General features: G+C 39.5%; 2 protein-coding genes across 4 annotated transcripts in view; one reads left to right on the top strand and one right to left on the bottom strand.

Annotated features, from left to right (window-relative positions):
• Window positions 1–1,163: 1,163 nt before the first annotated feature.
• Window positions 1,164–15,244, top strand: n6amt1 (N-6 adenine-specific DNA methyltransferase 1). Of its 2 annotated transcripts, none has more exons than XM_052137161.1 (7): window positions 1,164–1,215; window positions 5,929–6,074; window positions 6,169–6,237; window positions 6,427–6,517; window positions 6,665–6,748; window positions 14,089–14,230; window positions 14,410–15,244. In XM_052137161.1, exons 2-7 carry the CDS (start codon window positions 5,947–5,949, stop codon window positions 14,514–14,516), a joined length of 621 nt encoding a protein of 206 aa, XP_051993121.1. In that variant the 5' UTR covers window positions 1,164–1,215; window positions 5,929–5,946; the 3' UTR covers window positions 14,517–15,244. The 2 variants fall into 2 exon arrangements, with proteins under 2 accessions (XP_051993121.1, XP_051993120.1); XM_052137160.1 differs by having other exon boundaries at window positions 6,169–6,255; window positions 14,410–15,238.
• Window positions 15,245–15,301: 57 nt separating this feature from the next.
• gart (phosphoribosylglycinamide formyltransferase) overlaps window positions 15,302–17,644 on the bottom strand; it is a 41,029-nt gene continuing 38,686 nt past the window's right edge. For both annotated transcript variants that reach the window (XM_052137147.1, XM_052137148.1), the window contains 2 exons: window positions 16,847–16,962; window positions 15,302–15,507 (listed from right to left, as the gene is read on the bottom strand). In XM_052137147.1, the coding sequence (XP_051993107.1) occupies window positions 15,310–15,507; window positions 16,847–16,962 (314 nt within the window). In that variant the 3' untranslated portion in view covers window positions 15,302–15,309. The remainder of the gene's footprint in view (window positions 15,508–16,846; window positions 16,963–17,644) is intronic.

Below are 17,644 nucleotides of genomic sequence, written 5' to 3'. Positions count from 1 at the left end.
TTGCTAATTAATTTTCAATTATTAGACATTTTTTGTAATATTTAATTCGTTCTTAAGTAAACTCTAACTTGTATAACAGTACCACGATCAAGTGTTCAAATGTAATTGTTAGCGCGTATCTGTGAATTCAGTTATGCATAAATGTAAATGTTGATTAATTTATTCATAACTATACCCATCCATTAATTAATTTCAATATTTTTCACAATTTCGTGTATAATGCTCAGTGCATGCAAGACAAATAATTTTTGTGTGTTTTTTGTTTGTTATTGTTTTATGCATTTAAGAATTTTGTCCTATCCCATCCTGCAACCACAGGAGACACCAGCCACTGACCCTCTTAGACAAATTCTGCATTTAAAGTGTGACAGCTCCAAGCCCCGCCCTCATCCGTAACTCCAAGCCCCAGCCCTCATTCTTTGTCCTGGCCCCTGTAAAACTCTGGCTGTTCTAGGGATACAGGAATGTCTAAATTAAAAGCAAGCCGTTCGCCTTATTGCTCGTTGCACGCAGAAATTACATATTTATATTGCTTGTATATTTTAGTCTCTCTTGAATCTTTAATTTAGAGTGTGCTGTAAATAGGGTGTGAAAAATAGAACAGCACATGGACGCTCTAACCAATGCCATCTGGACACAATAAAGGAAATAACTTTTTTGTTTATCAGGGACTTTAGACTAAGGATAAATATGACTCCCCCATGCTATGCATTTTTTTTTTTTTTTATATTCTATTATATTAAAATGTTATTTTTCCTTTTTGAGTTATGGTCCTATATATTTGCTATAATAATAATAATAATAATAATAATAATAATAATAATAATAATAAACTATTAAAATATAAACTATAATATAATATTAAATTATATATATATATATATATATATATATATATATATATATATATATATATATATATATGTATATATATAATTACATCGTACCTTTGTTCCCTACACAGAAAACACATGCCAACATATTTATACCTAAACACATTCACATATGTGGAAAGAAGTGCACTAAGATCCCGATTTAATCTTTGTTTATATAAGATCTGGAATTCACATACAAAGTTGAATATGCGAATCCTAATAAATGTATTATTGTATAAAAACAACAATTCCCACGATGCACCTACATCCACAACCGGAAGTGAAATACACAGCGTCCACGCTGAACTGTTTTGATGGTCACGTGCTTGGATCGGAAAGGGTGAGAAACATCTTTATTTTTCATATAGTTTAAAATAATTAAATAAAAATCGGTATGATTACCATGGTACATTTTTGAGAGTGCTGAAAGCTCCAGTTTGCTCACAGAATGTGACTGGGACTTAAACGCTTTACATGTAGTTCATGCCTAAAAACACACGAGCTCCTTGTTGTAGATACATGTCAAAAAGATGTTTGGAAGCATGTTTACTTTATTTATGTATTCAAATAAACCTCGTGTTTGAGCTGTGTTGTTTGAGCTTTATAGAGTTAATTAAGCCATTGTAAATTTCTCTTCTCTTAATCTAATTGTTTTCAGAGTGGCTTTACAACGCGTTGTGCTTTTATAACTTTCACATCAGCAAGAGTTATTATGTGCCAAAAGCAGAAAATAAAGCCATAAAAACACAGAATCATGCCCGTTTGCGTGTGAGAAGACCATTAAAATTAGATGTTGCCCGGTTCTTGTGAAAGCCGGTTCGGTGTGAGGCGCGAGGCCGCTCTAATAAAATATATTACGAAAGATGTGACGGATGAGCTGGACAGAATTCAATAACAAGCCTTTCAAAGTACAGTGATGGTATACGATGGTATTTGTTTTACGTATGCCATGTTACTAAATAACTATAATTTTCATGTACAATTACCTGATAATCCAAGGAAATCAAAGAGTACAATATACCATAGTTTTCTGACAGCTGCCTTTTACCCCTCACTATTAAGGTAAAAGTAAAATGTTCAGCGGCTTTATAAGCGGGCCTCCCACAAAAATACCATGGCACGGTGATCGTATCAGATAGGAAGACAGTCATACACATCTGGTTTGGCATGAGTGTGAGTAAATTATGAGAACTTTAATTTTTGGGTGAACTATCACTTATTATTAAATGATTATTCTGCACTAGTCATGCCAACATAATTTTTTAAAGAATTTCAGATTGAAATGAGACACATTATATCCCATCACCTGACGGATACACCACACAAATTGTTGTTTTACTTTTAGCCCCAGGAAAATGTGTGTGTGTGTGTGTGTATATATATATATATATATATATATATATATATATATCTGGACAACAAGCTCTGCGAACTGAGAATGCAGATCTCTTTCCAATGAGAGATGAGGGACTGCTGCATTATCTGCCTTACAGATACTTGGACGTCTGTGGAGTTACCAGAATCAGCCATCAAACCCGCTGGTTTATCTGTGCACCGAGCGGATAGAGCGAAAGACCTCTCAGGTTAAAGCAGAGGAGGTGTTGTATGTTTTATGATTGACAAATCCTGGTATAATCAGAGAAACGTACATTCTATCAAGTCTTTGTGCTCTCCTGATCTGGAATTGCTCATGCTTCTGTGTCGACCATTCTGGCTACAGAGGGAATTTACAGCGGTCATTATCACAGCTGTTTACATCCCCCCCACAAGCCACCGACTGTAGAAGCATGTGGCAGGGAATTAATATCATCACAGTCTTCAAGGGAATAAAAACTCTGCCGTGAATACCGCTGCCTCTCTCCCGGATGAGCTAAATACATTTTATGCTCATTTCGAGGGAAATAACACCGCTCTTACAGAGGTTAGTTCACTCTCCGTCTCTAGCGGATGTAACCCGAACCTTCCGACAGGTGAATATCTGCAAAGCCGCGGGTCCAGATGGCATTCCGGGACGCATCATCAGTGTGTGTGTGAACCTACTGGCTGGTGTTTTTACTGACATTTTCAACCTTTCCCTCTCCTTGTCTGTAGTCCCCACATGATTTAAAACATCCACCATTTTGCCTGTACCAAAGCAATCCAAAGTCACTTTCTTAAATGACTGGCGTCCTGTTGCTCTGACCCCCATCATCAGCAAATTTTTAAGAGACTAATCAGAGATTACATCTGCTCTGTGCTGCCCACCTCACTGGACTCACTGCAGTTTGCATACCGCAACAACCGCTCCACTGATGATGCCATTGCATCTACACTACACACTGCTCTCTCCCACCTGGAAAAAAGGAACACGTATTTGAGAGTGCTGTTTGTAGACTTAAGCATTCACAAACTCTCATTGTTCGTTCACACTGAGGAAATTGTGAAGAAGGCTCACCAGCGCCGCCTGAGGAAGTTTGGAAAGAACTGCCACATCTTCACATAGTTCTACACCAGCACTGTAGAGAACATCCTGACTGGCTGCATCGCTGCCTGGTACGGAAACAGCACCGCCCTCAACCGCAAAGCCCAGCAAAGGGTGATGCGACTGCCAGACACATCATCGGAGCTAAGCTTCCCTCCCTCCAGGACATCTTAACCAAGTGGTGTATGTAAAAAGCTCGGAAGATCATCAGTGACTCCAGCCACCCGACCCATGGGCTGCTCTCATTACTACCATCAGGCAGGTGGTATCGCAGCATCAGGACCTGCACCAACTGACTTCATGAGAGCTTCTTCCCCCAAGCAATCAGAGTTTGTAACTCCCTTGATCTCTCACGATACATATATCAGCACCGCACTTTATTAGCCTCAGACTGGACTCACATTTTATACTTCTTAATAACACTGGCAACTGATTATCAACTGACAGCTGAAAGTCAACACAACACTTCATATCTATTTCCACTGATTACAATTTGGGGGTGGGGGGGGGTTGCGGTGCGGTGCAGTCTATCTTTATTGTATACAATCTTATTTTGTGTATACGGATTATTATTATTATTTTGTATACAGAATTATTTTGTGTATATTGTGTTGTGTAACAAGATGTATAAATTTTATTGTGTGTGAATAAGCTGTTTATTGTAATTGTCATACTGCTTTTTTGCTTGGAGCCACACCCAAGGCTTTCACCCACTGTTGCACTTGTGTAGATGGTTGAGTGACTAACAATTTTAGGTGATGCTGTTTTTTACATCAGTAATGTATTGACTATTCTTTTTGATTAGTTGAATGCCACTTTGAATTAAAGTACTAAATTCCCTCTGAAACAGCAAAATCTGTACATTTATTCCAAAATTTTGGCTGCCTGTGTGTGTATAATATATATATTATACACACACTACACACACATATATATATATATATATATATATATATATAACTTCAGGACACTGTATTTTAAAGATAATTTTGTAAAAATCCAAATAACTTTACAGATCTTTATTGTTAAGGGTTTAAACAATGTTTAACAATTATTGTTAAATGTGAACAATTAATGAACATGCACCTGTGAAACGGTTAAGACACAAACAGCTTATAGACAGTAGGCAATTAAGGTCACCGTTATAAAAACTTAGGACATTAAAGAGACCTTTCTACTGAAAACACCAAAAGAAAGATGCCCAGGGTCTCTGCTAGTCTGCGTGAACGTGCCTTAGGCATGCTGCATGGAGGCATGCTGCATGGAGGCATTTGGACTGCAGATGTGGCCTGGACAATATATTGCAATGTCCGTACTGTGAGACGCCTAAGACATTGCTCCAGTTAGACAGCTCATCATCCTCGCAGTGGCAGACCACGTGTAACAACACCTGAACAGGATCAGTACATCCGAATACCACACCTGCGGGACTGTCCGAGTTACACCAGGAATGCACAATCCCTCAATCAGTGCTCCAACTGTCCGCAATAGGCTGAGCGAGGCTGGACTGAGAGGTTATAGGCCTGTTGTAAGGCAGGTCCTTACCAAACCCACCTTCGCTGGACCAGACAGGACTGGCAAAAAGTGCTCCTCACCGAGTTGTAGTTATCTCACCAGGGGTGATGGTAGGACTCACGTTTATCATCGAAGGAATGAGCGATATACCGAGGCATGTACTCTGGATCGGTGTGGAGGGTCGGTCATGGTCTGGGGCGGTGTGTCACAGCATCATCGAACAGAGTTTGTTGTCATTGCAGGCAATCTCAATGCTGTGCATTACAGGGAAGACATCCTCCTCCCTCATGTGGTACCCTTCCTGCAGGCTCATCCTGTCATGACCTTCCAGCATGACAATGCCACCAGCCATACTGCTTGTTCTGTGCATGATTTCCTGCAGGACAGGATTGTCAGTGTTCTGCCATGGCCAGCGAAGAGCCCAGATCTCAACGTCTGGGACCTGTTGGATCGGAGGGTGAGGGCTAGGGCCATTCCCTCCAGAAATGTCCGGGAACTTGTAAGTGCCTTGGTGGAAGAGTGGGGTAACATCTCACAGCAAGAACTGGCAAATATGGTGCAGTTCATGAGGAGGAGATGCACTGCAGTACATAGTGCATCTGGTGACCACTCCAGATACTGACTGGATTTTGACCTCCCAACCCCCTCCCCTCTTTGTTCAGGGACACATTCCATTTCTGTGAATCTTTTTATGTTCATAAAAATGTTTACACATTAAGTTTGCTGAAAATAAAAGCAGTTGAAAGTGAGAGGATGTTTCTTTTTTGCCAAGTTATCCGAGTTACAGCAGACTTTGTCAGTTCAAATCAGTCTGGCCATTCTCTCTTCAACAAGGCATTTCTGTCCTCAGAACTGCCCCTCACTGGATGTTTTTTGTTCTTGGCACAATTCGGAGTAAATTCTAGAGACGGTTGTATGTGAAAATCCCAGGAGATCAGCAGTTACAGAAATTCTCAAACCAGTGTATCTGGCACCAGCAATCTTTGCAATGATTTTATTAGCTGTTTACAGTTGTTGATGATTTATCGTTTGCCTATTTTGCAGCAAGTATAATTTCATTCATTTTTTTCTTATCAGTGCTCGTGTGACGCTCTGATGTTCCCGACGCCTCTGTACTCTCATGCGGGCCGCGGCTGTTTTTCAGATGTGTACGAGCCCGCTGAAGACTCATTTCTGCTTCTAGATGCTCTGGAGAAAGATGCCGAAAGACTGAAACACAGCAGGTGAGATGTAAATGTTATACACTTGTCATGTTGCCTGCCTTAATATTAGATCTGTCATTGTGGCATTCTGATCATGATATATTGATGTTTTCAGGCCATCGGTGTGTCTGGAGGTGGGCAGCGGATCTGGTGTTGTGTCTGCTTTTCTGGCATCTGTTGTTGGGTCAGGAGCATTATATCTGTTAGTATACAAGACATATTTATGGCTTTTGTTTCAATGAGAATTGTGTTGAACAAGATTGCAGTCTTTTCAGTGAACAACTTAATTTTAGGGGTGTAATGGTTCAAAGTTCTCATGTCTTGGTATCAGTACAGGAACCCTGTACTAAACATTGTCATGTGTGTCTCAAAGCTGCACTGATGTGAATCCAGCAGCATCTCGGTGCACACAGGAAACATCTCACTGTAACAGCCTTCAGCTACAGCCACTCGTCACTGACCTGGTGAGAGAAACATCTTACAATTTTCAATACATTTTTCACTGTGTTCTTTGTGCTGTTTTCTTCCTCAAGAGTGTCTTGGTTTAGACCAGTCTTTAGTCAAATGTATTAAGCGATTTATAACGTGACATGATTTTTTGCGTTTTATAGGTTGAGTGTCTTTTGCCGAGGTTGAATGGAAAAGTGGATGTGCTTGTATTTAATCCACCATATGTCGTCACCCCATCAGAGGAGGTAAACAAGTGTTACAGCATATGAACATACTGCCAGTTGAGCACAAAAAAAAGTTTACATATACACCTTTTACTTCTCATGTTTTGTTCATCACTTTTTTATGTAGTTATGTGCTGAAGAAGCCACATAACAGACATTTACATATATTCATATGGGTGTTTCTCAAAAAAATTTCAAGAATATACCTGGGTCCTCTTACTCCAAAATTAAAAAAAAAAAAAAACAATAAGAAATTTTATATATAGACTCACCAAGATTTTTAGTTGTCATTACTACAATGCAAAAAAAGAAAATTACATTTTAATTTGGTAAATGTTTTTATCCAAAGCGACATACAAAAAGACAAATTTGGCCATTATGATATTCTCAAGTTAAATGCAGTTTGGATCCACCACATTCAGTTGCGCTCTGTCCAACTGCTGCTCGCTGAAGCTGCGCTGATTGCCCACTACAGAAGGAATTTATGGACGGCATGATACAATTTTTAACTATAAATTTTTTATATTATGATTTACACTGAAATAATGTTTAAAATCATCAGCTTTATTTTTAGTTATTTTAATTTTAAAAAAAATTGTGGCCTTTCTCAGTAAATATTGATATGCAATTAATTGCAATTCATTTGGTTTAATTTGTGTATGTATGCATATATGTATATACACTGATAAACCACCATTAATGCTGGCTGTGATGGAAAGGTGTCAGAACACACAGTGCATCACAGCTTGCTGCGTGTGGGGCTGCGTAGCCGCAGACCGGTCAGATTCAGGGTTCCCACGCATCCTGGAAAACCTGGAATTTTGCAATGCAGTTTTCCCAGTCATTGAAAATTTAGAAAAATGATTTTTCCTGGAAAATATTGATATAACCATTTGACTGTGTTGCTAGCAATGTTTCTGTTATAAAGCTCAAAACATGGTAACGATCTGACTCGGAATAGGAGTCAAATACACATATTTGTATAATTTTTTCACTGCTGGCGGCTGCGCATTGTGAAACAACATCAGTGGTTCAGGGCTCTTACACCCTCATGATTGATTACAGCAGCAGCCAATCGTGAGTTTGGCAATCGTGGTGCAACCAAGGAACATCTCACAATTTTTCCCTCTTCGTCCTTCCGACGTACCTTCCCCTTTGAAATCAATGCATCCGCAGCATTCTCTGATGCAGCATAAACTCTAGTCAGTGTGTAGGCACCCTAATGTGGAGGACAAAGCGCCGCTTGATGCTGGTGTTTAGCGGAGCTTTGACGCCGCGACTCAACTAATGTGAAATGTACTTTAACAATGAAGGGACTTCATTGAAACTGAAAATTATTGTTGTCTTTTCTGATAAGTCATGTTCTGCAGTTTAAATACTGTAGGAAAATTATTCAGTACATCTGCTTTGTTCTTATAATGCTTAAAGACTATAAAGCCTCTTGGCAGATTTTGGTGGTGAACATTTCAAATTATTCAATGACTCGCTCATAGAACGTTAGACTTTCATTTGTTGCATCTCCAGAAGGGGTCACTAAACTAATTACAATATGTAACACAATTTTTGTTCCTGAGTAGTAGGTGTTATTTCCTAATTGCTTATGCCTCAAAAGTATAGAAAATCTCTTATTCCCCACAAACTTTTGTGACCAGGACAGTGATATTTTGAAATGTACCCATTTCCATTGACAAAAAGGTCGAATGTGTGTCTTCATTCACATAAAGAAAAAACAACAACTGAATCCAAATTAACATGTATTTATAGTAATACAAAAATGATTTAGAAGGGAGTAGTTTTTCAAGATTTATGATTATACTTTAAATCACTTTCACGAATCTGTATTTATACTATTTTTGTTACTGGAAAGTTCTAGAAGTTACTCGGCACTGAATCTATCTGGAATGCTCTGGAGAATAGGCAAATTTCAAAATATCACTGTCTTGGTAACAAAAGCAAAGTTTGTGGTGAATAGTAGCCATTTTCTATACTTTTGAGGCATAAGCAATTAGGAAATAACGCTTACAACCCAGGAAACCCAAAAAAAAAAAAAAAAAGTGTTATACGGTCTTATTGAATCTGAACATATTTGTGAAACGGAAGCAAGCAAACAATTGTGCAGATAATTTTGACATGTTGGCAGTCGGACCACTGATTTAAAAATAATAATTCACACTGGGTTCGTAGCATGATGATATGGCCTTAATACCTCAGAATGTTAATACGTTTTCAGTAATTCAATGATCGGTGTCTGCTTATTCCGCAGTTACAACATATATGCAGAAAACATGGAATACAATATTAGGCAGGTGTTTTTAATGTTGTGGCTGTTCAGTGAATATATATGCAAGAAATATGTTAATGAGTTTTATATAAAAACATTTTGTGACATTCGATTACATCGTCCTAACGCTCAGGCCTAAAAAAATATATATATATATATATATATATATATATATACATACACACACACACACTCACCTAAAGGATTATTAGGAACACCATACTAATACTGTGTTTGACCCCCTTTCGCCTTCAGAACTGCCTTAATTCTACGTGGCATTGATTCAACAAGGTGCTGAAAGCATTCTTTAGAAATGTTGGCCCATATTGATAGGATAGCATCTTGCAGTTGATGGAGATTTGTGGGATGCACATCCAGGGCACGCAGCTCCTGTTCCACCACATCCCAAAGATGCTCTATTGGGTTGAGATCTGGTGACTGTGGGGGCCATTTTAGTACAGTGAACTCATTGTCATGTTCAAGAAACCAATTTGAAATGATTCGAGCTTTGTGACATGGTGCATTATCCTGCTGGAAGTAGCCATCAGAGGATGGGTACATGGTGGCCATAAAGGGATGGACATGGTCAGAAACAATGCTCAGGTGGGCCGTGGCATTTAAACGATGCCCAATTGGCACTAAGGGGCCTAAAGTGTGCCAAGAAAACATCCCCCACACCATAACACCACCACCACCAGCCTGCACAGTGGTAACAAGGCATGATGGATCCATGTTCTCATTCCGTTTACGCCAAATTCTGACTCTACCATCTGAATGTCTCAACAGAAATCGAGACTCATCAGACCAGGCAACATTTTTCCAGTCTTCAACTGTCCAATTTTGGTGAGCTCTTGCAAATTGTAGCCTCTTTTTCCTATTTGTAGTGGAGATGAGTGGTACCCGGTGGGGTCTTCTGCTGTTGTAGCCCATCCACCTCAAGGTTGTGCGTGTTGTGGCTTCACAAATGCTTTGCTGCATACCTCGGATGTAACAAGTGGTTATTTCAGGCAAAGTTGCTCTTCTATCAGCTTGAATCAGTCGGCCCATTCTCCTCTGACCTCTAGCATCAACAAGGCATTTTCGCCCACAGGACTGCCGCATACTGGATGTTTTTCCCTTTTCACACCATTCTTTGTAAACCCTAGAAATGGTTGTGCGTGAAAATCCCAGTAACTGAGCAGATTGTGAAATACTCAGACCGGCACGTCTGGCACCAACAACCATGCCACACTCAAAATTGCTTAAATCACCTTTCTTTCCCATTCTGACATTCAGTTTGGAGTTCAGGAGATTGTCTTGACCAGGACCACACCCCTAAATGCATTGAAGCAACAGCCATGTGATTGGTTGATTAGATAATTGCATTAATGAGAAATTGAACAGGTGTTCCTAATAATCCTTTAGGTGAGTGTATATACAGTGGATACGGAAAGTATTCAGACCCCCTTTTTTCAGACACTCTGTTATATTGCAGCCATTGGCTAAAATCATTTGTTAATTTTTTTTCCTCATTGTACACACCGCACCCCATATTGACAGAAAAACACAGAATTGTTGACATTTTTGCACATTTATGAAAAAAGAAAAACTGAAATATCACATGGTCCTCAGTATTCAGTCCCTTTGTTCAGTATTTAGTAGAAGCACCCTTTTGATCTAATACAGCCATGAGTCTTTTTGGGAAAGATGCAACAAGTTTTTCCACATCTGGATTTGGGTATCCTCTGCCATTCCTCCTTGCAGATCCTCTCCAGTTCTGTCAGGTTGGATGGTAAACGTTGGTGGACAGCCATTTTCAGGTCTCTCCAGAGATGCTCAATTGGGTTTAAGTCAGGGCTCTGGCTGGGCCATTCAAGAACAGTCACGGAGTTGTTGTGAATCCACTCCATTATTTTAGCGGTGTGCTTAGGGTCATTGTCTTGTTGGAAGGTGAACCTTCGGCCCAGTCTGAGGTCCAGAGCACTCTGGAGAAGGTTTTCGTCCAGGATATCCCTGTACTTGGCCGCATTCATCTTTCCCTCGATTGCAACCAGTTGTCCTGTCCCTGCAGCTGAAAAACACCCCCACAGCATGATGCTGCCACCACCATGCTTCACTGTTGAGACTGTATTGGACAGGTGATGAGCAGTGCCTGGTTTTCTCCACACATACCGCTTAGAATTAAGGCCAAAAGTTCTATCTTGGTCTCATCAGACCAGAGAATCTTATTTATCACCATCTTGGAGTCCTTCAGGTGTTTTTAGCAAACTCCATGCAGGCTTTCATGTGTCTTGCACTGAGGAGAGGCTTCCGTCGGGCCACTCTGCCATAAAGCCCCGACTGGTGGATGGCTGCAGTGATGGTTGACTTACTACAACTTTCTCCCATCTCCCGACTGCATCTCTGGAGCTCAGCCACAGTGATCTTTGGGTTCTTCTTTACCTCTCTCACCAAGGCTCTTCTCCCCCGATAGCTCAGTTTGGCCGGACGGCCAGCTCTAGGAACGGTTCTGGTCATCCCAAACGTCTTCCATTTAAGGATTATGGAGGCCACTGTGCTCTTATGAACCTTAAGGGCAGCAGAAATTTTTTTGTAACCTTGGCCAGATCTCAGCTCAGTCTCTGAGCTCTTCAGGCAGTTCCTTTTGACCTTGATTCTCATTTGCTCTGACATGCACTGTGAGCTGTAAGGTCTTATATAGACAGGTGTGTGGCTTTCCTAATCAAGTCCAATCAGTATAATCAAACACAGCTGGACTCAATTGAAGGTGTAGAACCATCTCAAGGATGATCAGAAGAAATGGACAGCACCTGAGTTAAATATATGAGTGTCACAGAAAAGGGTCTGAATACTTAGGACCATGTGATATTTCAGTTTTTCTTTTTTAATAAATGTGCAAAAATGTCAACAATTCTGTGTTTTTCTGTCAATATGGGGTGCTGTGTGTAAAATAATGAGGAAAAAAAGTGAACTTAAATGATTTTAGCAAATGGCTGCAATATAACAGAGTGAAATTTAAGGGGGTCTGAATACTTTCCTTACCCACTGTGTGTGTGTGTGTGTGTGTGTGTGTGTGTATGTGTATATATATATATATATATATATATATATATATATATATATATATATAAAAACTCAGCAAAAAGGAACGTCCTTTTTCAGAACACTGTATTTTAAAGATAATTTTGTAAAGATCTTTATTGTAAAGTGTTTAAACAACGTTTTCCATGCTTGTTCAATGAACATGCACCTGCTTTAAAGCAGAGTATAGAGTTAATGTAACAAAACGTACCATCCTCCATCCTGTACTCCAGCTGTGGCTGAGTCTAGGGCACTCTCCCTCCCATTGCTCGCCAGTCTAGATAGCGTCCATTTGGTCAAACCACTTCCACTTTTCCTTGATGGTTCTGTAGTCTGAAGTTTTTTTTTACTTTTCCCTACGCTGTTGGTTGGTCTGGTGGTAGCCGTGGGCGGGCAACAGCGGAGACACTTCCTGAAAGACTTTAGTTTTGTTTGTCACTATCGAGAGGAACGTCTGCACCTCAATTATGGACAACGTCTTGGTTTTGCGCACAGCCATTTCTTTTTACAATTCGAAAGTCGAGTAAACAAATAATACTGCTATCGCTGTAGATGACTTTAAAACTAGCCTGTTGATGTCCCGTGTCGAATCCAGTGACTCTGGTAGTGACGATTCTCTCTGACCAACAGTGATCTGCAGGGTTTTGCTGTCACATTTATCGGTTCGCCTCGCTTGGAACCTCAACAGAGTTGCACCTGGTACAACTAAAAAAAGTACCAGGTACTAACCACAGTGGAAAACCCCAAAAAGCGAGCAGAGTCAAGTTGTACCATGCAGTGGAAAAGCCCCATAATGGCTTACAGATGGTAGGCAATTAAGGTCTGTTATAAAAACTTAGGACACTAAAGGGACCTTTCTACTGACTCTGAAAAACACCAAAAGAAAGATGCTCAGGGTCCCTGCTCATCTGCGTGAATGTGCCTTAGGTATACTGCATGGAGGCATGAGGACTGCAGATAAATTGCAATGTCCTTACTGTGAGACACCTAAGACAGCGCTACAGGGACACAGGAAGGACAGCTGATCGTCCTCGCAGTGGCAGACCACGTGTAACAACACATGCATAGGATCGGTACATCTGAAAATTACACCTGCGGGACAGGTAAAGGATGGCAACAACAACTGCCCGAGTTACAGCTGGAATGCACAATCCCCCATCAGTGGTCAGACTGAGAGAGGCTGGACTGAGGGCTTGTAGGCCAGTTGTAAGGCAGGTTCTGACCAGACGTCACCTGCAACAATGTCGCCTATGGGCACAAACCCTTCTTCGCTGGCCCAGACAGGACTGGCAAAAAGTGCTCTTTACTGACGAGTCACGGTTTTGTCTCACCAGGGGTGACGGTTGGACTCACTTTTATCATCTAAGGAATGAGCGTTACACCGAGGCCAATACACTGGAGCAGGATCGATTTGGAGGTGGAGGGTCCGTCATGGTCTGGGGCAGTGTGTCACAGCATCATCAGACTAAGCTTGTCATTGCAGGCAGTCTCAATGCTGTGCCTTACAGGGAAGACATCCTCCTTCCTCATGTGGTACCCTTCCTGACATGTAACATCTATGTTCTGCCATGAACATCTTGCAGCAAGAACTGGCAAATCTGGTGCAGACCATGTGGAGAAGATGCACTGCAGTACTTAATGCATCGGGTGACCACTCCAGATACTGACTGACTTTTGATTTTGACCCCCCCCCCCCATTCTGTTAGTCACATGTCTGTGAAACTTGTTCAGTTTGTCATAGTTGTTGAATCTTTTTGTTCATACAAATATTCACATGTTAATTTTGCTGAAAATAAAAGCAGTTGAAAGTGAGAGGATGTTTCTTTTTTTTGCTGAGAGATTAATATATATATATATATATATATATATATATATATATATATATTAGTGTGTTAAAAGGAAGTTTACATATCTTGGTTCGTTCTTGCCTCCTTGAGCATCAGTAGTCTTTTGTGACTGAAGATTTATTCATAACGAATTAAGTCCCTATGACGTAATGACATCAGTTTTATGCACACAGGTGGGCAGTCACGGCATCGAGGCGTCGTGGGCCGGTGGAAAGGGAGGTAGAGAGGTGATGGACAGATTCTTTCCCATCATTCCACAGCTGTTATCGGTTCACGGGCTGTTCTACTTGGTTACCGTTTCCGAAAACAACCCGAGTAAGACATGTTAACTCACTCAATAGCAGAAACCAATTTGGTCAGTCATTAAATTAGCATTTCCATTTGGTGCTGCTAGTGGCGCAGAAATTACTCACTTCAGCTTTGTTAGATTTCTAACTTGCAGTACTTGAATATCTTTGTTGCACATCTGTAATTGTGTGTTCTTGTCTGTCTAGAGGAGATCTTGTCTCTTTTAAGAGAATCTGGACTAAAAGGAGATGCATGTTTGTCCCGTCAGGCTGGGCGAGAGAGACTATCCATACTGCGATTCAGTAAACGATGATGGTACCTAAATACCAGACTCTCATCAGGACATAAACACTGTAAATCACACGGCAAGCTTGTCTGGATACACCATGAGATCAGAGTCTGACACCCAATGCAATGTTTAACTCCCGTTATTACATAAGAGCAATTGCACCTGTTCCCAAATCATTATAATATGTGACTTAAGGAAAACATACAGTCTGTTACTGACCTATTTGTAATTCAGGAACACAAATTAAGTCTAGATTTTTCAATGTATTGTAAGGGGAGGATTACTAGTTTACAGGCTTCTTTTTAAATGTCATGCTGTAATGTTTTATGGACAAGATGCCCAGTCAGTTAAAAAACAAAAAGAACCATCAAATGAATCTGTGGGCAGGATCTACCAAAAACTACCTTATGCTCAATTCCAGTATGCTTCATCCAGCTGTTAAACAAGAATATAACCTGTGTGCAATTTCCAGAAAAATGCAAAATATTCATGCCAAAAGCAAATGTTTATATTGTATGCCGTTACATATAATACTGTGCAGCATTTGTACCAGGAAATACAGAGTCCAAGTAACAGTAAAACCAACAATTTTAGAAGGACTGTTATCAAGAGCTTTTAATAAGCTAAAACATTTGGAAATTGTTCTTTAGATCCAATTTGGAATGTTTACAATTTTATGTAACCATTTTTACTTAAGAGTACAATGCATCAGATCGCTGAAATAAAGAACTGACTATAATACCAATTGCTAATTACTCTATGTGTGCATTCAGTAGTGTCATAAGTATTGTACCGACAAAATCTTGTCTATTTGTAACTATCCCTGAAAGGACTGATCCCACATGATCTGACCGTCATCTCTCAGCTTCACAGAGCCATTGGCAACAAGTTCTAATGCAGCAGGGAAGGCACGGTGCTCTGCCTCTCGAATGCGCTCCGATAGGCTGTCTTCCGTGTCATTCACCAGGATAGGAACCGCCTCCTGTACAACAATGGCTCCAGCATCCACTTCCTCCTGTTGATTCAGAGCTTGCTTTAGAAAACCAGACCACAGCAGTATTTGCACACGAACTCCTAACTTTGGATCATGAATGGAGGTCAACAAATAGTTTTTAAAATTGATTTAAAGAATTGCTGATAACAATAGTTCCAAAAATCAACTATCGGCACCGATTAATCCTACCTCCAATCATGAATACCTTATAGGAAAGTCTCGGCTTCAGACAGATACTGCCAAGTAGTTTTATAGACAGTTATGTCTATCAAATAATCTGTACTACTCAAGAACATGTTTCACCCAGAATCAAAAGTAAGTATATTTGTCATGTTAAGGAAATTAAGGCTATTTTTAGGACAATTAAAAGGAATATTCAAGGTTCAATGGATGTTAAGCTCAATGGACAGTATTTGTGGCATTATATTGATTGAAAGTCCTTTTCTTTGAAGCAAAAATCGAGGTTACAGTGAGGTGTAGATAGAAGTGAATGGGGCCAATTTTAGGAGGTTTTAAAAAGGCAGAAATTTAAAGTTTATAATTTTAAAAAAGCACTTACATTAATTCTTCTGTTAAAACTTGTATTATTTGAGCTGTAATTTTTACAGTTGTTTTAGGGTTTGTAGACATTACATTGTCATGGCAACAAAGTTATAAAACTGGCTTTAACATCACTTACTATCATAAAAATCATGTTAACATGCATCTTTTGGATATACTCTTGAAGCAATGAGTATTTTAACATTTACAGATTGGCCTTATTCTCTTCCATTGAAAGTCAAAAATAATTTTTGTGGTAATCAATATCATGCCACAAATTCAGTTCATTGATCTTGTATCATACCTGGAATATTCCTTTAAGCACATTTCTCATTAATGTAACATGAAAAATGTATGCTTAATTGTCTTGAAAATCACAACGGTACTAAAACAGGGAAATATAATCATATCACGTCAAATTTACCATTCTTCCGTGTCTGTAGAACAGTTTGAAGAAGCTTCTACTCTTCTAAATGCATTAGGTATTATGAATTAACAGCATTTATTAATCGTGTTATTGATAATCTATAAAAATACTACTGTTCATTTTAGTTCATAATACATCAACAAATGCATGCACAACATTTAATTTAAAAACATGTATATGTTGAAATTGACATGAACCAAGATTAACAGTTGCTGTAACATACTGCATTGTTAGTGCATATTAACTAATGTTGTCAACTTATGTTTACGATTACAAAGTTTTTGTAAAGTGTTACCATGGAGACTATTTTGCCATTGCTACACTTTGTCCAGAATTAGACCAAACTTTATTCCAAACTACTCAAGATTTCATAAATAATGTTCTCTATCTTACTGCCACGAAGTGCACAGTGCAGCCAGTAACTCGAACCCCGGCCTGCAGCGCCTGCTTCTGAGCATTTACACCTTTAAATGATGGCAGCAGTGATGGGTGTATATTCAACATCTTTCCTGTTAAACACAAGACAAACGTAAACAAAAACAACAATAAAATCTGAGGCTACATACCACATTACATGAGTCATTTCTATAATGCAGTATATTTTCATGTCCACACATATATGTCTTAATACAGGGGTTTTTAATCTGGGGTCCAGGGACACCCATTGGGACTTAAGAGGGTGCATAGAATATTTGAGAGAAAAAAAAATAAAAGATCATACAATATGTATTTTTAGGACTATCAAGCATGTTAATATACACTGCATGGCCAAAAAAATAAAAAATAAAGTTGCTATTTGGATTTAAGTCAGTGTTATGATCTGGGGTTGCTTCAATTGGTCAGGTCTAGGCTCAGCAATGTTATGTGGCAATAAAATGAAGTCAGCTGACTACCTGAATGTACTGAATGACTAGGTTATCCCATCACTGGGTTTTTTTTCTTCCCTGACAGCACAAGCATATTTCAGGATGACAATGCCATGACTCATCAGGCTCAAATGGAAAGAGTGGTTCAGGGAGCATGAGGAATCATTTTCACACATGAATTGGCCACCACAGAGTGCTGACCTTAACTCGATTGAAAGTTTCTGGATGTGCTGGAGAAGACTTTATGGAGTGATTTGAGTCTTCCGTTATCAATACAAGATCTCGGTCAAAAATGAATGCAACTCTGGATGGAAATAAATGTTTT

The sequence above is a fragment of the Xyrauchen texanus genome, chromosome 11 (assembly GCF_025860055.1).
Source record: "Xyrauchen texanus isolate HMW12.3.18 chromosome 11, RBS_HiC_50CHRs, whole genome shotgun sequence".
In the NCBI taxonomy this organism is placed as follows: domain Eukaryota; kingdom Metazoa; phylum Chordata; class Actinopteri; order Cypriniformes; family Catostomidae; genus Xyrauchen; species Xyrauchen texanus.
The sequence above is the reverse complement of the archived record's forward strand: the minus strand, read 5'-3'. Positions and strand labels throughout refer to the sequence as shown.